At 54.8% G+C, this 18631-nt stretch overlaps 1 protein-coding gene across 2 annotated transcripts; it reads left to right on the top strand.

The window, feature by feature from the left end:
• The first annotated feature begins 595 nt into the window (after positions 1-595).
• CDR2L (cerebellar degeneration related protein 2 like) lies at positions 596-17521 on the top strand. 2 transcript variants are annotated; one of them, XM_020885790.2, is made up of 7 exons: positions 596-691; positions 5660-5774; positions 10473-10583; positions 11986-12098; positions 12416-12564; positions 13803-13967; positions 15038-17521. In XM_020885790.2, the coding sequence occupies exons 4-7, from the start codon at positions 12060-12062 to the stop codon at positions 15924-15926; spliced, it is 1242 nt and encodes a 413-aa protein (XP_020741449.1). In that variant the 5' UTR covers positions 596-691; positions 5660-5774; positions 10473-10583; positions 11986-12059; the 3' UTR covers positions 15927-17521. The 2 variants fall into 2 exon arrangements, with proteins under 2 accessions (XP_020741449.1, XP_070336094.1); XM_070479993.1 differs by lacking the exons at positions 596-691; positions 5660-5774; positions 10473-10583 and adding an exon at positions 5795-6495.
• Positions 17522-18631: the final 1110 nt, after the last annotated feature.

Here is an 18631-nt window from a genome sequence, read left to right as displayed (position 1 = left end):
GGAGTAAGAATGACGCCACTGGAGAACACCCCCGCAGCAGGATCCGAAAGGTCACTGCTGACGGCAGGGATTAACTGTAGGGATTTGAGGCAGACACACGGCAGCACTTCCTGACCACAAGGACTCATGAGACTAACATAACTCCTCTTTCAGAACAGACCGTTGTCTGGAACACACTCAGATGGTGTCGGGGGAAGGCGGGGCGGACACCGGATGACCCCACTCATCCAATGTATTACTGAGCGCCTTACCCCGCTAGAGGCTGACCTCAGGCGGCTGGAGGGGACAGAAGGGGTGAGATCTTCCAGTGCAACGTTAAGCGCAGCGCTGCAATGACGGGTCTGGGGACAGGGAGGGTAGAGGGGCCTGCAGCGGTGGGAGCACCCTAGCTGCGCAGCGTGTGGGGTCGCTGAATACCCCGAGGGCCCAGAGGCGCGGGCTGGGCCCTCGGCCCCTCCCCCAGCGTCACTCTCATAACCCGGAGCGCCGGGACCCTCTAACGTCAGCGCGGCCTGCGCATGCGCCGTCACTTCCGGTGGGCAGGGCCGGGGGGGTGCACTCGTCCGGAGGGCGGTTCCATCAATTCCTCATCCTAGCTACCGGGCGCGGCGGGGGAGGGGGTCCATATCTAAGCTCGGGTTCCAGGTCCAGGATCCGGGCTGCGTTCCCCAGGAGCTCGGGTGCGAGCTCGGTAAGCGTGCCTGGTCAGTATGAAGCTGATTCCCCAGGGGAATCACGGTACCCAAAACTGGGAGGGGAGAGCGGGGTGGGGGGATATCGAAGCTGCCAAGGCCCCGACCTTCCGCGCGGAGTCTTGATGCTCCTGACAGGGAACACCACGGAACAGTTCTGCCTGACCCACTGATGAGTGCTCTGAGGGTTACCAAGGTCGGGTCGTTGCTACTTCCCACCGCTGGGCTTGACTCTCTACCCTGCTTAGAGGAAAAGCCTGAAGTGGATTGATTCCAGGGCTGCTTGTCTGGTAGCTCAGCGAAGCTAAGAAATTTCCTTCTTCAAAGGCCGATCTGATTTTCTTCCTCCTGGAATAGTTTTTGAAAGTATTAACTGTCTGCCCTGAAGGCACTGGGAGTGGCCCCACTGGCCAAGGAGCCAACCAGTCCAGGCAAAGGGCCCAGCACAGGCCTGGCATGTAGCAAGCACTCCACCCCAGTCACCCCAGCCTCTACCCTCTGTCCCCTGCAGGCAGGACAAGGAGACTCCACCAACCTGGTAGAGTTGGTTGCCCAGCTCTAGCCTCCCTCCTGCGCCAGCATCCTGAGATCTAGGGGCTCCAGCCTGAATCACTATGCCCAGTGCTCAGGCAGCAACAAGAATCCAGCCTTTGTGACAGGCTTATTTATCCCTGCCAGGCGATGCTTCCCTGGCTGGGGCAGGGAGCGGGTGGCTCCAGGAAGGGAGCGTATTTGGGTCATGCTGAGGATGTGGTCAGTGTGGCAAAGGTCCAAAGCTGAGTGATGACCTATGAGCTGGATGTTTTCAAATATGGGGGTCTGCTAAGTCAGCGGTCCCCAACCTTTTAGGCACCAGGGGCCAGTTTCATAGAAGACAATTTATCCACCAGCCAGGATTAGGGTGGGGAGGACTGTGATTTTGGATGATTCAAGTACATTACATTTATTGTGCACTTTATTTCTATTATTCTTATATCAGCTCCACCTAAGATCACCAGGTATTAGATCCCAGAGGGTGAGGGACCCCGTTCTAAGTCCTCACTGAAAGCATTCTTAACTGCAGGGGTTGGGGTGAATTTTCAGGTTGATGGGTTTGCTTTTCATTGCTAGCATTCACTGCCCAGGTCCTGGCCCCCAGCGCTTTGCCCCTGCTTTTCTCTGTTCAGTTCAGTTCAGTTCAGTCGCTCAGTCATGTCCGACTCTTTGCGACCCCATGAACTGCGGCACACCATGCCTCCCTGTCCATCATCAACTTCCAGAGTCCACCCAAACCCATGTCCATGGAGTCGGTGATGCCATCCAACCATCTCATACTCTGTCGTCCCCTTCTCCTGCTCTCAATCTTTCCCAGCAGGGTCTTTTCAAATGAGTCAGCTCTTCACATCAGGTGGCCAAAGTATTGTAGCTTCAGCTTCAACATTAGTCCTTCCAATGAACACCCAGAACTGATCTCCTTCAGGATGGACTGGTTGGATCTCCTTGCAGTCCAAGGGACTCTCAAGAGTTTTCTCCAACACCACAGTTCAAAAGCATCAATTCTTCAGTGCTCAGCTTTCTTTATTTTATTTTATTTTTTTTCTGTTCTCAGCTTTCTTTATAGTCCAACTCTCACATCCATACATGACCACTGGTAAAACCATAGCTTTGACTAGACCTTTGTTGGTAATGTCTCTGCTTTTTAATATGCTGTCTAGGTTGGTCATAACTTTCCTTCCAAGGAGTAAGCATCTTTTAATTTTATGGCTGCAATCACCATCTGCAGTGATATTGGAGCCCAGAAAAATAAAGTCAGCCACTGTTTCCACTGTTTCCCCATCTATTTGGTATGAAGTGATGGGACCAGATGCCATGATCTTAGTTTTCTGACTGTTGAGCTTTAAGCCAACTTTTTCACTCCCCTCTTTCACTTTCATCAAGAGACTCTTTAGTTCTTCTTCACTTTCTGCCATAAGGATGGTGTCATCTGCATATCTGAGGTTATTGCTATTTCTCCCAGCAATCTTGATTCCAGCTTGTGCTTCCTCCAGCCCAGCGTTTCTCATTATGTACTCTGCATATAAGTTAAATAAGCAGGGTGACAGTATACAACCTTAACGCACTCCTTTTCCTATTTGGAACCAGTCTGTTGTTCCATGTCCAGTTCTAACTGTTGTTTCCTGACCTGCATACAGGTTTCTTGAACAGCCGTGAAGAGACCCCACATCCAAGGTGAGAGAAACCCAAGTAAGACGGTAGGCACGGAGAGACGGCATTAGAGGGCAGACAGACTGAAACTACAATCACAGACAACTAGCCAGTCTGGTCACACTGACCACAGCTTGTCTAACTCATTGAAACTAAGCCATGCCATGTGGGGCCACCCAAGACGGCTGGGTCATGGTGGAGAGGTCTGATAGAATGTGGGCCCCTGGAGAAGGGAATGGCAAACCACTTCGGTATTCTTGCCTGGAGAACCCCATGAACAGTATGAAAAGGCTCTTCTCTGGGGAGTCCTTAAACTCCCTGGCTCCTGTGGGTATATGTCCACAGGGCTGCAGAATGAAGAAATAAACAAATGGAAGGGGATTTGGTGGTTTGGGTGTGCTGACCAGACCCCTCTGGATCTCGGCCCCCCAACCTGTTTGTCCCTTAGACTCATTTTGTCCCCATCTCCATAAATGGCATCACCATCGCCCAGTTACTAAAGCCACACATTTAAGGCATCTCTCTGACTTTTCAGTCAATTCACCTGTATATCTTAGTTATTGTTGTTCAGTCGCTAAGTGGTGTCTGACTCTTTGAGACCCCATGGACTGCAGCTCACCAGGCTTCCCTGAAAACCTTCACTGTCTCCTGGAGTTTGCTCAAACTCATGTCCATTGAGTCGGTGATGCTCTCCAAACATCTTATTCTCTGTTACCCACTTCTCCTCCTGCCTTCAATCTTTCCCAGCATCAGAGTCTTTTCCAAAGAGTCAGTCTTCCCATCAGGTGGCCAAAGTATTGGAGCTTCAACATTAGCCCTTCCAGTGAATATTCAGGGTTGATTTCCTCTAGAATTGACTGGTTTTACCTCCTTACTGTACAAGGGATTCTGAAGAGTCTTCTCTAGCATCGCAATTCAAAAGCATCAACTTTTTGGCTCTCAGCCTTCTTTAGTTTAAATATTTCTCCTCTAGCTCCATCGCCACTGCCATCAGACCTGCCCTACATGATCACAAAAGCCTCCAAACTGATCTTCTTGCTTCTACTCTTTCTTTCTTTCTTTCTTTCTTTTTTTTTTTTTGGCCCCTTGGCTGTGGGATCTTAATTCTCTGACCAGAAATTGAACCTGTGCTCCCTGAAATGGAAGTGTGGAGTCGTAACCACCGGTCTGCCAGGGAAGTCCCATGTTGCTTCCACTCTTGCTCTCCTCCAATCCATGCTCCAAAATTGCCAGTAATATTTCACAACTGAAAATGAAAAGCCTTTTATTGGGTCTCTTTGTCTATTTGGGAACAAAATAAAATCCCCAGTTCTTTCCCATGGCACTAACTCTAGTTCATCTCTTTTCTATCTGCTCCACTCCAGTTATGCCGGGCTCCCTTCAGTGTCTGATGTATGTCCAGCTTTTTCTGTCTTAGAATCTATGACCCTGTTAATTTCCTTCATAGCACATTTATTTATCCGTGCTAGAATGCATGCTACACAAGGGCAGAAACTGTTTCTCAGCCATAGGATTTTTTTTCTTCTTCTTGAGTAAGCTATTGTATTAAAATATAACATATTCAGAGAAATGCATGTATCATAAGTGATTTTACAAATGAACACACCTGTGTGTAACCAACACCCAGATCAGAAAATAAAACACTCCCAGCCCCTCAGTGTCCCCCACATGTCTCCCCAATGCCAAATATTACCCTGATTAGATTTGTTATGCCAATTTTGAACTTTACATAAATGGAATTATGACACACACACACACACACACACACACACACACACACACACCCCACCCCAAATGCCCACATTCTAATCACCAGAATCTTTGAATATCTTACTTCACCTGTAAAAAGGTATTTTGCAGATGTGGTTAAATCAAGGATCTTGAAATGAGGCAGATTATGCTGGATTATTCAGGTGGTTCCAGTGTACACACAAGGGTCTTTAAAGTGGAAGAAAGAGGCCAAAGATGTCAGAGTGATCCAGCGAAAGGTCATCTTCTGTTGGTGGATTTCAACATGGAAAAGGGTGGCCATGGGCCGTGGAATATGGGCAGCCTCCAGAAGGTGGGAGCAGCAAGGAAAGAGATGCTTGCCTGGAGCCTCCAGACGGGAACAAAGCCTTGCAGATAACTAGATATTAGTCATCGAGAGCCATGTCAATCTTCTCACTTGCGAAACTGTAAGATAATAAATTCGTGTTGTTTGAAGCGACTAAACCTGGAATAGTTTTGTTACAGAAACAATGGTGCCTCCTACTTTTCCCCTACAGGTGTTGATTCTTCTAAAGAAGTTCAACGCCTTGTCACGTATTTACTGGGTCATTTATGAAGTGCTTGGTCAAGTCTTTTATGCACTTTTCCACTGAGTTTTCTTGTGGATTTGCAGGTGTTCTTTCTCTGTTCTGGATACAAGTCCTTTGTCGGATGTATTTGCCACATGTATTTAGAGTGGGTTATGCTCAGGGTGCTTTAATAGTACCAGCGCTTGGTAGGTCCTAATAAAAATGAGCTACGCATATACTTGATTCTGAAAACTCCTTTAAGGAAAGAATGCTCGGAGAGGTGACGCTACATACGGTGTAAGCGGTGTAATTGGGCGGTGTAAGCGGTGTAATTGGGCGTAAGACCTGGATCTCAAGTAGAGGGGAAACAGGATCTTAAAGGGAAAGACTCAGAATGCGGGTAAACAGTCAAAGTTCACCACTCCTAGCGTGAGGTTTTAGGCCACAGGCATTTAAACACAATTTCCTAAAGGTAATTTTAAATTAATTTTCATTCATTCCAAGAGTGTCCATGGAAGGTAGCAATGGATCAGCCTGCTCTAGGCACTGAAGAGCCAGCTGAGAACGAGAGACAAGATCGTTGCTGTTAGAAGATCTACAGGGAGAGAGACAACAATAGGTAAACATCATAAAACGATTTCACACATTGAGAAATAAACTGGGATGAGACCCTAGAAGGGAAGCGAGGGTTGGTTTAGCAACAGCCGGACCGCCTCGTCGCGGAGATCCCGCCCTCGGGCCCGCCTCCTGTTTTGCATACCCCTCCTGACTGGCCAGCGACGGTTGGCTCCGCCCCGCGGAGCGGGCAGCTCGGGAAGCGCGGGGCGGACACCGCCAAGATGCAGCGGCGGCTCCGGGTGTCGCCGCGCCGGCCGGGGGCAGCGCGGGCAGGAGCCGGGCTGGGCGCGCCCGCCGCGGCACTCGCGCGTTCCTAGCGCCCCAGACCTGCCGGTCGGGCCGGGGGTCTCCTTGCCGCCTTCCCGCCCGCCGTCCCCGCCCCTCCACCCTTTGTGCAGCCGCCGCCCGGTGCGCCCCGCTCTGCAAGACCCCCGCCCGGCGGGCCAGCGGCAGCGAGCCAGCCCCGCGTGGGCGTCCGGCCGGCGGCCGATGGCGAGGGGGCGCGGCGCGGGCGGGGGCACTGCAGCCCGAGTCCGCGACGCGGGAGGCTCGGCCCGCCTCCGCCGCATTGTCCCGGGCCCCGCGCCCCGGCTCTGAGCCGCGCCGCCGCAGCGCCCTCCCGCCACCCGCCGCCTGCGGGGCCATGCGGAGGGCCGCCAGGATGGAGGACTTCACGGCAGAGGAAGAGGAGCCCTGGTACGACCAGCAGGACCTGGAGCAGGGTGAGCGCAGGGGGCGGGAAAGCGGGGTGCGCCCCGCGACCCCTGTCCGCTTCTCCATTGTTGGGAGGTGTCACCCCGGGGAGGACCGGGCTGCACCCGGCGTGCCGGACTCCGAGGGGAGATGCGTCTGGAGAATGAGGACGTGGAGAGACGGTGGCCTGCCCCTGGAAAAGGGCAACCAGACCGGTGGAGACCTGCAAAAGTCGGGGGAGCGGTCTTCTTTCCCCAAACAACAGGGGCGGACATCACCCAGTTCGCCCACCTCATCTTAGAGGCAGGAACTGCCCAGGAGCCCCGGGTATGGTTGAGGGTCTGAGAATGCTAACTGCAAGTCTTTGGAGGCCAGGAGGCGGCTCCTTGGTTCTGTTTTGCTGAGAGGGGTTGTGTGTGGGGAGGGGTGAGGGGAGGAAGTTAATCCCATTCTAAATCCAGCGGCACCCTTCCCTGCCAGGATTCCGGAGCTCACAGACTCCTAGAAAGTTTCCCCAGGTCCCTTCCCCTTCCCCCGGGGAGGTGATGGGGGTGCGGGTATCTTGTGGGTGAAGGCAGCGGAGACAACTGGGAGTCCAACCCGCCTTCTGGAGGGAGGAGTCCCGGCGGCCCTTCCCTGCTGGCCTTCTCCCAAATGGCGCAAGGTCTGGAGCAGGTCGGATTTGGGAATTCTGAGCAGTGCCCCAGATCAGAGCCTGAGTAAACAGGGAGCCACGTTTCCATCTCTCCCATCTGAGGGCAAAGAGGGCGACTGGTTGGGGGTTGGTGAGGTGGCCGGGGTGACATCACTCCGAGGAGGGGGCGGGGCTGTTAGGACAGGAAGGAGGAGAAGGCTTGAGAGGGTCAGGGCCAAGGCCTGCTGGAGTCCAATCCACCCTCTCTTCCCCAAAGTGCCTCATTCTGGGATGGTCAGAATTGGAGGGGCTAGGAAGCATATCCTAGAAGTGACCACAGTCATCCAGCAAGCCGGGTGGGTGTGGACAGTCGGTGTGAGCCGACAGCCTCCGCTCTGGGTCTCCAACTCTGGGGCCCAGATACCTGCCTTTGGCCCTGTGCGAGCCATCTACCCCGATGGAGCCTTTGTGTTTCAGCCCTGACCCACAACCCCACGTGGCCAAATTTGCTGGTAGATGAGGCTCTGCCCTTGTGCTCCGGGCTGTGGGTTAATCAGAGCCTCTGGGGGACCAGGGTGGTACTGAGGGTGCTGGGCTGGACCCTGCCTCCACCCTCAGCCTCCCTGCCTGGAGCGAAATGCCTGATCCTGGCTGCAACACCCCCTTCCCCCATCCTGGACCAACTACTCCCAAAACCTCACATTACACAAACGCCTATCAGGCTCCCCTTGAGTGTCGGACGCTATCCTGGGAGCTGGGAGCAGTCCTAGTCCTGGCCTCCTAGGTGCACCCGGGTAGGTGGGGTTGGGCTTGTAACTGAGTGGGGACAACAGGATGCAATGAGAGGGCTTCACGGAAGAGGTGGGCCCAGAAGGAAGGATTGGAAGCTGAGTGCCTGGGAAGATGGCCTCCTCAGAGGCAGATGCTACTATCATTGCTGTCTCATTCCATTCCCACGCCCCTGAAGAAGGCTCTGGCACCGTGCCCAGCCCAGATGTGGGAGGAAGGAGCCAGGGAGCAGGGCTGGCAGATGTGCTGCATCCGGAGAGGGAGGGATGCCAAGATGCCAGGGTGACCAGGCAGCCAGGCTCTGGGGCCAGGGTCAGGAATGGGCCCCACAGGCTCCTGCTTTTCTGGCCTTGCTGGTCTGCAGCAGTCGGCCTAGCCTCATGGCCTGAGTAGCAGCTGGGTCCCAGCAGCAAGGAGGGAAACCAGAAACAGTCTCAGAAGAAACGAGAGCTTTTGACCAAAACCCCAACGTCTGCTTGCCAAGGGCCAGGTGCGGGGCTGAGCCTGGGGACTTGATCTCTGCCCTCCGGAGTCTCCACAGCCCAGCCAAGGAGGCAGGAATGGGATCAAACCAGCACTTGTGAGTGAGCCACAGGGGCTCTGCAGCAGTGAGCCCTGCAGACAGCGAGAACAGGCTTGAGGGCCCTCTGCTGAGATATGCACAAGATTTTTGCACCGCCTTGGAGCTGGAGGGGGAACAGCCACACCCCCAACCCCCTACCCACCCCTACTGCCCTGGCAGAGGAAGGAAGGCCAGTGGTCTAGTGGAGATAGTACTTGTACTGAGGCACAGAGTGATGTGAAAAGACCGCCCCGAAAGTGGGAATTATCCAGAGTGTCAGGGGTGGGGTTGGAGGAAGGCCCGGGCACAGCTACTGCAGCACCACCCCTGTGGGGCCCGGCATGAAGCACTGGATGATGGCCTGAACTTGGGCCAGAGGCCAACCACGTGGGGGATCGGGTGCCTGTTGCTTCCCCCTTCCCCCAACCCAGTGCCCAAATTCTTTCCTGCCCAGCACCCCCTAGTTGCCTCTGAGCATTCCAGGACGTGGTTTTTCTCAGCCAGCTCCATCCCCGCTGAGGACAGGAGCCAAGTTTACTTTCAGATGCTTCGCCATCAAGCTCCTGTTTGACTTTGATGCTGTTCTGTCCTAGTGGAGGGAGGCAGTGGGGACAAACAAGGTCCTCAGTTCTCGCTGTGTTCCCTCTGCCCACTGCCACAAGCACCCGTAAAAATAGAAAAAGTCATTAATTATTAAGCGCTGGCACTCTCTCTGCCTGCCTCCCTCCCCCACCCTGGACCAGGTGTGGCTGGCCCTGTGGGTACCTCTTTCCAGGCTGAGAGCTGGCTGCTGAGTCACAGATTTGAAGTCTTGGGCTCCTGACCTTGAGTCTCAGCCTTAGGGCCAAGCTCTGTCATGGCAAGGGGAGGAAGGTGAGTGGACCGCAATCCCGCAGATGCAGAGTTCCTGACGTCGGTGCCCTGAAGGTTGTGAACAGACCCCTGCCACCCTGCCAGGTGGTAGCTGGCCTCCTCCCATCCCTTTTGTCTTTGTGTGATCCCTTTCTTCCTGTGTCTGCCCTCTGTCCTTTTCCTCTCTCCCCCCCAGTCTAGGGGGCTCCATGCTGACCCCAACCAGGAGGGGCAGTGGAATTTCAGGGTTTCCTTTCAAAGACATCCCCCTGGCTCCCAGCCATTTTCTCTCGGGTTCTGGGGCATTGCCCCCAGGTAACCTTGACTGGCATTCAGAGCCCACTGCAGGAGACCCCAGAAAACTCAGGTCCAGGCGGGGGAGAGGCCAGTTCAGACTCAGTACCTTCCCAGTAATGGTCCGGTGTAACCATCATTCTGGCTGTGGCAGGCTGTTTATTACTCCAGACCCCACTCCCGGCCTAGCCAGCTCCTCTGTCCCCCCACTCCTGGGCCCCCTCCCTCTCTGGTCTGGGGCCTGCGCCCTCCCCAGAGCCGTCCCCAGTCCTCATCTAGCTGGGGTCCTTTCCCCAGCACTTGGCTCCACTCACCCCCTGCCCTGAAGCTTCTAGACTTCTCTCGTGATCCCTCCTGACAGCTCTGACCAGCTTAGCTTCCACTGTGATCCAATTTCCCTGAAACAATCTCTGAGATTCTCCCCAACCCCAAACTACTTCCACTGTGTTCTCTTCCTCCCCTTCCCTGGAATCACTAGGCGGCTCTGGTCACATTCGCTGCCTTCAACATCCCCAGTTTATAGTGTGACTGGCAGCCACCCCAGCCCACCCCGCTGGCGGTAGGAATACATGCCCAGCTCAGCTGCTCACCTGGAAGAAAAAGCATAAAGTGCAGTTGTTCTCGGCCCTGCCTGTGACCTTAGACTCTAGCCTAAGTTTCAGAGGTTTCATGCAGGTCATCCACAGAGCCTGTCCCCCGAAGCCAAGGCAGGAGACAGCATCAGTAGCAATGGCCCCATTGCAGACCACCTGACCCAGTTCCCAAGGCAAAAAAAAGAAAAAGCTGTGATGAATGTGACCTTCTGTTTTTCCATTTATACCTGAGTTATTTGAAAGGGTTTGTGGATGAGCCAAATGCTCGCCATCTCGTTACAGAGAAAAGGGAGCTGGTGTGCCTCCCTCATCATGAACTAGGGGTGGTTGATCCTGCTGAATTTCCAGCAAGCTCACAGCAGAAATGGACCTGCCCTCTTCTTTGAAACCACAGTATGATTCTAGGCTTCCTTTATAAATATATATTTAAATATAAATGAATAATATATACATATATATATACACATACTACCCTTTGCTTTTTAAGAAAATTTATTGGCGTAGAGTTGATTTGCAATGTTGTGTTAGTTTCTGTTCTGCAGCAAAGTGAACCAATTAGATATATATCTACTCTTTTTTTAGATTCTCTTCCCATATAGGTCATTACAGAGTATTAAGTAGACTCACCTGTGCTATGGGCTTCCCAGGTGGCATTAGTGGTGAAGAACCCACCTACCAATACAGGAGACATAAGGTGGTGCAGGTTTGGTCCCTGGATGGGGAACATGCCCTGGAGGAGGAAATGGCAACCCACTCCAGTATTCTTGCCTGCAGAATCCCTTGGACAGAGGAGCCTGGCGGGCTACTGTCCATGGGGTCACAAAGAGTCAGACACGACTGAAGCGACTTAGCACGCATGCACCTGTGGTATACAGTAGGTCCTTGTTCATTATCTTATACATTACCCTTTGTTTCTAAAAGGAATTAGGCATATATATGTGGAAATATCCACTCCAAATGTCATGGTACCCTCACCCAACTCCGGACCCACTTGAGAGGATTTTTAGGGATTCTGGCACCTGCCACTTCCTTCTAACCCCCCTACTCCCCACCACACAGCCCCCTAAAGACAGACCAGGCTTTGAAGCCTGGTCCAGTTCTAATACCCAGCAAACCCTTCCACTCTCTCCCCAGTTCAGTGAGCTGCAGTCGTCCTTCCAAGCCCACCTCCAAAGCTGCTCCTTGTCTGAGATTCCCACTATCTGCACCATGAACTCTCCCTTCCCTATCTCCCAGGGCACTTTGCCCCCTGTATGCTGATGTTCTTATCACATTCCACTCACTCCTGCTTTCAAACTAGATTTATTGCTCACCTGGTATTGTTCTAAGTCCTCAGGGTGTCAGTGACTGAAACAGGCAAAACCCCTAACCTGTAAGCTTACCATTGTCAAGGGCAGGAGCAAGTTAATGCGCAATTGTTGGGTCAGGTAGTCGGCTGTAGGAGCTAGGAGGAAAATGAAGCAGGCAGGGCGTGGGGCTGGGGAGGGTGATTCTGAATCTGTTTGAGAAAGGCTTCCTGCAGGAGGTGACGTTAAAGCACAGACTTGAAGGCACAGAGGGAAGAACCCTGGGAGTGTCTGGGGAGAGGGCATTCCAGGCCAATGCTCAGGCCCCCTCACGGCTTACATCTCCTTCCAAGCCTGGAGTCTCCCCAGGGGCGGCCCCTGGGTCCTGGTTCTCTCTGGGTCCCCAAGGCTCAGCCCAGAATGAACGTTCAGAACAGGAATGGGAGGGGTCTTCTGACTCCATTCTCAGTTGCTCATGCTCCTGCCACCCTCTGCCCCCTCCCCACCAGACTTGCACTTGGCCGCAGAGCTGGGGAAGACGCTGCTGGAGAGGAACAAGGAGCTTGAGGAGTCTCTACAGCAGATGTACTCCACCAACGAGGAGCAAGTGCAGGAGATCGAGGTGAGGGGCCCCCGGGCCCTATACATGCTCTCTGTCCTATCAAGGGCCCCTCAGTCTGTGTGTGCCTGTGTGCAGCTTAGGAAAAGTTACCCCATCTTAGCAGACCCAGCCTTGACCCAAAAGCCTTGTGCAGTCCACAACCTGCACAACTGTCCCAGGCAGCCCCGTTGTACCACCAGCTTGACCGCCTCCCTCCGCTGCAGACGAATACCCCAAAGCAAACCTGTTCCTGGAAGTGGGAGGAGGGCCCAGGCAGAGACATTTTCCCCAACACAGTTCTGAAAGGTAACTATCCCACCCCTACCCCCACCCCCCAGTATCTGACCAAACAGCTGGACACGCTGCGGCACGTGAATGAACAGCACGCCAAAGTGTACGAGCAGCTGGACCTGGCGGCCCGAGACCTGGAGCTGACCAATCAGAAGCTGGTGCTGGAGAGTAAGGTGGCCCAGCAGAAGATCCACGGGTGAGGGCCGGGTGGAGGGCTGGGAACCTGGGTGTGGGATGGTAAGGGGGAGGCCCCAGGGCTGGGTGTACCTGTGTGTGTGTGTGTGTGTATACCAGTGGGTGTGACTCAGGTTCCTTCCCCCAAAAGCCCAGGGTGTACCTGTGTGTGTGTGTGTGTGTGTGTGTGTACACCAGTGGGTGTGACTCAGCTTACTTCCCCCAAAAGCCCAGGTCTGGGAACCTGGGATGGCAGTGGCTTCGCCCTTGTTGATTTGGGCTGGTTTAACATTCTGGCCACAACCCTTATTTAAGCACCAACTATATACCAGGCTCTGAAAATGTAGTGATGGGGATGCAAAGACACTGCCCCGCCCTCTGGGAGGGAAGGCAGGTACATGACTATTTATTGCAGTGCAAAGTGATAAGTGATAGAAGAGTGTACAAGGAACTGAGGAGACAGGGCTTCCAGCTTCCACCGCAGGAGGTACAGGTTTGATTTCAGGTCAGGGAACTACAATTTCACACATCGTATGGCCCAAAAATAAATATCAATTATTTAAGTGAAAGTAAAAGTCATGTCTGACTCTTTTCTACCCCATGGACTAAACAGTCCATGGAATTCTCCAGGCCAGAATGCTGGTTTGGGTAGCCGTTCCCTTCTCCAGGGGATCTTCCCAACCCAGGGATCAAACCCAGGTCTCCCTCATTGCAGGTGGATTCTTTACCAGCTGAGATACCAGGGAAACCCAATTAAATAAAGTAAAAATCTTTAAAAAGAAAGGGACTTCTGGTGGTCCAGTGGCTAAGACTCTTCGCTTCCAATGCAGTGGGCCCAGGTTTGATCCCTGGCCAGGGAACTAGATCCCACAGGCCACAACTAAAGATCCCACACGCCTCAACTAAGATCAAAGATTCTGTGTGCTGCAACTAATACCTGGCACAGCCAAAAAAGTAAATAAATACATAATAAATAAGTAAATTTAAATAAATAAGTAGATAGATTAAAAAAGAAAGAAATCGAGGGAGGAGACATGGAGGAGTGTCGGCTTGGCCTGGGAGGTGGAGCAGAAGCGTGGGTCTTTGGCTGCCCAAGGAATTCCTCGTCTGACCTCCGCACCAGGCAGCGTGACTCAACCAGCAACCAGACTCAAGGTTGCCTGTCCGGCTCCAGCCTCCAAGCCCTCGCTGCAGCGAGGAGGGCTGGCCCCGTCCCCTGAGCGTCACTCCGATCCGTGTGTCCCCTGCTGACACCCCCAGGCTGACAGAGACCATCGAGCGCCTGCAGACCCAGGTGGAGGAGCTGCAGGCTCAGGTGGAGCAGCTGCGGGACCTGGAACAGCTGCGCGTGCTGCGGGAGAAGCGCGAACGCAGGCGCACCATCCACACCTTCCCCTGTCTCAAGGAACTGTGCACCAGCCCCCGGTAAGTGAGGGCGCCCTGGGCCCGTCTCCATGGGGTGAGGGGAAGGCAGGGTGGGCGCCGGGCAGCAGTGGGAGGAGGGTTGTTGCGTCCTCTGGGCTATTGCACAGGCAGGTCGTGGAGCTAACAGCAGTCAGCAGCTGGTGCTATGAGCCCTGGCCACGTGCCCACCACGCTGCTAAGTGACAATTCTCACGGCAATACCGTGAGGTGTGGTTTATCATCCCCACTACTCAGAAGAGGAAATTGAAACTCCAAGGTCACCTGCTTAGTAAGTCAGAAGTCTCACCCAGGAGGGACGAACTACTGTCCCTTTCAGTTCCCATTAAGCCTTTTGAATTGGGATGACTTACACGGTGGGTGACTTTGCTTGTGGTCCAGTGGCTAAGACTCCACACTCACAATTCAGGAGGCTTGGATTCAATCAACAGTCAGGGAACTAGATCTCACATGCCCCAACTAAAGATCCTGCATACTGCAATAAAGATTGATGATCTAAGACTCAGCATAGCCAAATTAAAAAAAAAATTTTTTTTAAAGAAAAAAATACACACTATGGATTTAATGGGTGTTTCAATAAAGGTCCTGGCAAGAGACAGCGCCCTGCCCAGGGTAACTGAGGACGAATCAATAAAGAGGTGTGGGGAAACCAGGGAAACACTGCCTCACCCTGGGGTTGCAATAGCCAGGAGCTGATACCATCCTGAGACCTAAAGGGACCAGGAGAAGGGAGGATACTGGAACTTAGAGAGCATGGAGCAGGCTTCCTGCCTGCCCCACGGTAACCAGGGAGGAAGCCCAGGGAGAGACATTCCCCACGACCTCTCTCTGCTCCCACCCCGGGACCTCCTGCCCGTGGCTCCCATCGGCTGAACCCAAGAGAGAGCCAGGACACCTGGCTGAAGCAAGAGCAAGCTCCCAGGGCAGAGAGCCGGGGGAGAAGGCCCAGGAGTGACTCTAGATGGGCAGAGCATGCAGCCCTGTGGGGCAGAGAGATGCGGCTGGGGCCAAGGGCCTGGCCCGCGCGCGCCCGCGCCCCCGCCCTCTGCCCACCTGCCCCTGCTCCCTTCCAGGTGTGAAGATGCCTTCCGCCTGCACAGCTCCTCCCTGGAGCTGGGCCCACGGCCCCTGGAACAGGAGAACGAGCGGCTGCAGACCTTGGTGGGCGTGCTGCGCTCGCAGGTGAGCCAGGAGCGGCAGCGCAAGGAGCGGGCGGAGCGCGAGTATGCCGCGGTGCTCCAGGAGTACTCGGAGCTGGAGCGGCAGCTGTGTGAGATGGAAAGCTGCCGCTTCCGCGTGCAGGAGCTGGAGGCCGAGCTGCTGGAGCTGCAGCAGATGAAGCAGGCCAAGACCTACCTGCTGGGCCGGGAGGACCACCTGGCCGAGGCCCTACTGGCGCCCCTCACCCAGGCGCCCGAAGCCGACGACCCCCAGCCCGGCAGCGGCGACGACACCGGCCCCCAGGATGGGGTCTCCTCTCCGGCGGCCTCCCCGGGCCATGCCGTGCGCAAGAGCTGCAGCGACACGGCGCTCAACGCCATCGTGGCCAAAGATCCGGCCAGCCGGCACGCGGGCAACCTCACGCTGCACGCCAACAGCGTGCGCAAGCGGGGCATGTCCATCCTGCGCGAGGTGGACGAGCAGTACCACGCGCTGCTGGAGAAATACGAGGAGCTGCTGAGCAAGTGCCGGCAGCACGGGGCCGGGGTGCGGCACGCCGGGGTGCAGACCTCGCGGCCCATCTCCCGGGACAGCTCGTGGAGGGACCTGCGGGCAGGCGAGGAGGGCCTGGGGGAGCCCAAGGCGGAGAAGAGCCTCAGCCAGCACGTGGAGGCCGTGGACAAGCGGCTGGAGCAGAGCCAGCCCGAGTACAAGGCGCTCTTCAAGGAGATCTTCTCCAGGATCCAGAAGACCAAGGCCGACATCAACGCCACCAAAGTTAAGACACACAGCAGCAAGTGACGGTTTCCCCCCATGGGTCAGGCCAGTGGGGGTCCCTCGAACCTGGGCCCTGCAGCCTCTGGTGAGTGAGGGAGCCCTTTTAGCAGCAATACACCCCCGAGGGAGGTTGTCTTCTGACCCAGGGAGCACGTGGGGGAAACCCACTCTCTGCTGATGATGGAGGCCTTCCTCGAGTCCCAGGAACCTCGTCACCTGCGCCAGCCCACAGATTGCAAGCCAAACATCCCCACTCCCCTGGGGATTCTCAGCTCTCCCAGCCCTGCCCCCTGACCCCCCGCCTTGCTCTCAGATTTGTGGCCAAGCTTCTAAAAGCCATTCTGGACCCGTTGACTTTTTTTTTCAACGTTGGTTTTCCTGAGAGATTTTTTAGCAAGGCAAGTTCTCCCTGACCCCCCTCGCCACAACTGGAAACACTTGAAGGGGGACCCCAGAGCCAGCTGTTGCAGGTCCTAGGGGTCTCCCGGACCACCCACTCCTTCTCCCTAGCTGTGACACGCTGTCATTCCCTTCGCACCAGCTGCCCTGCCTTGAGGGTCCTGACCGGGTTAGAGATGGCCCCTGCCAGGCAGAGCAGGAAAGCCTGAGCCAGGCCTGAGCAACCCTTGATGCCAGTACTGGTGAGGGCGGGCTTCTCCCTGGACACTCTCAGCCCACCGCAGATTTGTAGCCAATCAACTCAGAGCCAGCCTCCCCGGGTTCCAGCCCCGGGAATGCCTTCTGGGTATCAAGCCTTCCAGGGGTCCGGGCAATGGGAGCTCCCACCTCTGCACGCCTCCTCTGACTCACCGAGCTTGGCCTCTGCCTGTCCCCATCTCAGGGACCATGATGTGTCTCGTTCACCCCCATGCTCCCCACCACCAGGCCTACCCCACTGCAGGTCATGAGTGCCACCCCCAGAATGTCCTGGGCGTGCGCCACCAGCCCATGGTCCCAGCATCCTCCCCTGCCCCGCTTTACTGCGCCCCCCCCCCAGGATGCTCACCCCACCCTGAGCAGTATTGAAATGGGACCAGATGGGGAATGTGTCTCCTCCTTCCCATAAAATGCCTGCTCTTAACCTCTCAGCTTTGTGGGGGGCTTTTGAGGACCTAGGAGGGTCAGGGACTTTATCTTGTGTTAAGGCTTCAGAAGATCCAGCTTCAGCTAAGAGAGGCCCAGATCCCCAGTTTGCCCTTCAGGGCCCCCCGTTCCTTCTACCACCCATCCTGAGACCCTAGGGATTGGAGGAGGAAAGTCAGTGGCCCTGGCCTCTGTGCTGGGAGCCCAGTGGGGAACCTTCATGCCTTATCTGTTTCTAAGGGGTTTTCTTAACAAGCCTCCCAGCCTCCCTGGAGGCACCATGCTGCTCTCCGGGCAGCACTGTGATGAGACCTGTCAGCTGGTCCTTCTGTTCACACATCTTGGAAGCTTTTGTCCTTTGGAGCCGGACAGCTCCCTGCCCTCCGTGTGTCTCTGTCATCTAGGGTGGAGGGGGTGGGGAGGGACAGGACAGGTGGGGAAACGGCTCCTGCCTCTTTGCTCCCCACTTCTGTAGCTGCCGACCAGCGTGACTCACCTTTGAAGTATACATGAGAGAAATATATTTACAAATGCTTTATTCTCTTCTTTAATAAAAAAAAAAACGCACCAGTATTCTAAAAGCAGAAATGGCTCGAGCCCAGTGGTCCTGTCTGTGCATCTCATACACCAGCTCATACACCAGCCTCCCATCACACGGGCGGGGGCACAGCCTGACTTCACTCCCTTGTGACTGGCAGCCAAACAGCAGACTCTTAGAAGTTTCCATATTTGTTGAGTGCCAGTCATGCCAGAAGTGTTGCCTTGCCAGGTGCCCCGTGGGGTAGACTCTCCTTGCTGTACCGATTTTGCAAATCCCTCCCCCCAACCCACACCTGCCAACAGCCCGGGGAACCAGAAGTCAAAGAAGATGCTCCTAAATCTTTGGGGGAGTCCATTTCTTGCACCCTTCTCCAATCTCCCATTCCTGAAAATGCGATAGCTTTGTGGATCCCAATCACACGTGGAAAAGCGTCCAGTCTTCAGTGGGGGTATGCTCAGGGACCTCCCACCAACCCCCATCTCCCCCTACATTCCACGAGCCAGGAGCAACTTTCCTTGAACCCGGGAGGTGAGGACTGTGGTGTGGGGAGCCCAGAGCTGGGTCCCAAACTGGCAAGGAGCTTTTTACATTATTGGAATAGCAAGGGGGGTTTTATAGCATGCAAGCAGCTGTGGGATCTTAGCAGCTGTGGGATCTTCTGGTCCTGCTGTGGCTTGTCTCCAGCGGGCCGGAAAAGATGTGTGACTCCCAAAGCTGTCAGACCTGAGAGGCAAAGGAAACTGGGGCCTGTATCCAGCCAGGCCTTTTAAATCACCCTTACCCTCAGCCACCTTCCCAGGCAGCGATACAACCTCCGACGCCGATCCGATCCCGAGACTCAGAGGTTAAGTCAGTAACTCAAAGTCACATAGGAACAGTCGAACCCAGACTTGATTAATTCCAGTATGCAATACTACATGTTCCCTGTCTCCACACAATGCTGAGTTCTAAAAGCCAGACTGACCTAGTGAAAGTTAGCCGCTCAGTTGTGTCCGACTGTTTGTGACCCCAAGGACTGTAACTTGCTAGGCTCCTCTGTCCCTGGGGTTTTCCAGGCAAGAATACTGGAGTGAGCAGCCATTCCCTTCTCCAGGGGATCTTCTGG

This window comes from Odocoileus virginianus, chromosome 17 (assembly GCF_023699985.2).
Source record: "Odocoileus virginianus isolate 20LAN1187 ecotype Illinois chromosome 17, Ovbor_1.2, whole genome shotgun sequence".
Lineage (NCBI taxonomy): Eukaryota > Metazoa > Chordata > Mammalia > Artiodactyla > Cervidae > Odocoileus > Odocoileus virginianus.
Note: the sequence above shows the minus strand (reverse complement) of the source record. Positions and strands in the feature narration are given on the sequence as shown.

Excerpts from the sequence above, each read along its gene's own strand:
- CDR2L (XM_070479993.1), top strand. The coding sequence starts at position 6,417 with ATGCGGAGGGCCGCCAGGATGGAGGACTTCACGGCAGAGGAAGAGGAG. Across the intron at positions 6,496-11,985 it reads CCAGCAGGACCTGGAGCAGG|ACTTGCACTTGGCCGCAGAG; the intron begins GTGAGCGCAGGG and ends CCTCCCCACCAG. Across the intron at positions 12,099-12,415 it reads AGCAAGTGCAGGAGATCGAG|TATCTGACCAAACAGCTGGA; the intron begins GTGAGGGGCCCC and ends CCCACCCCCCAG.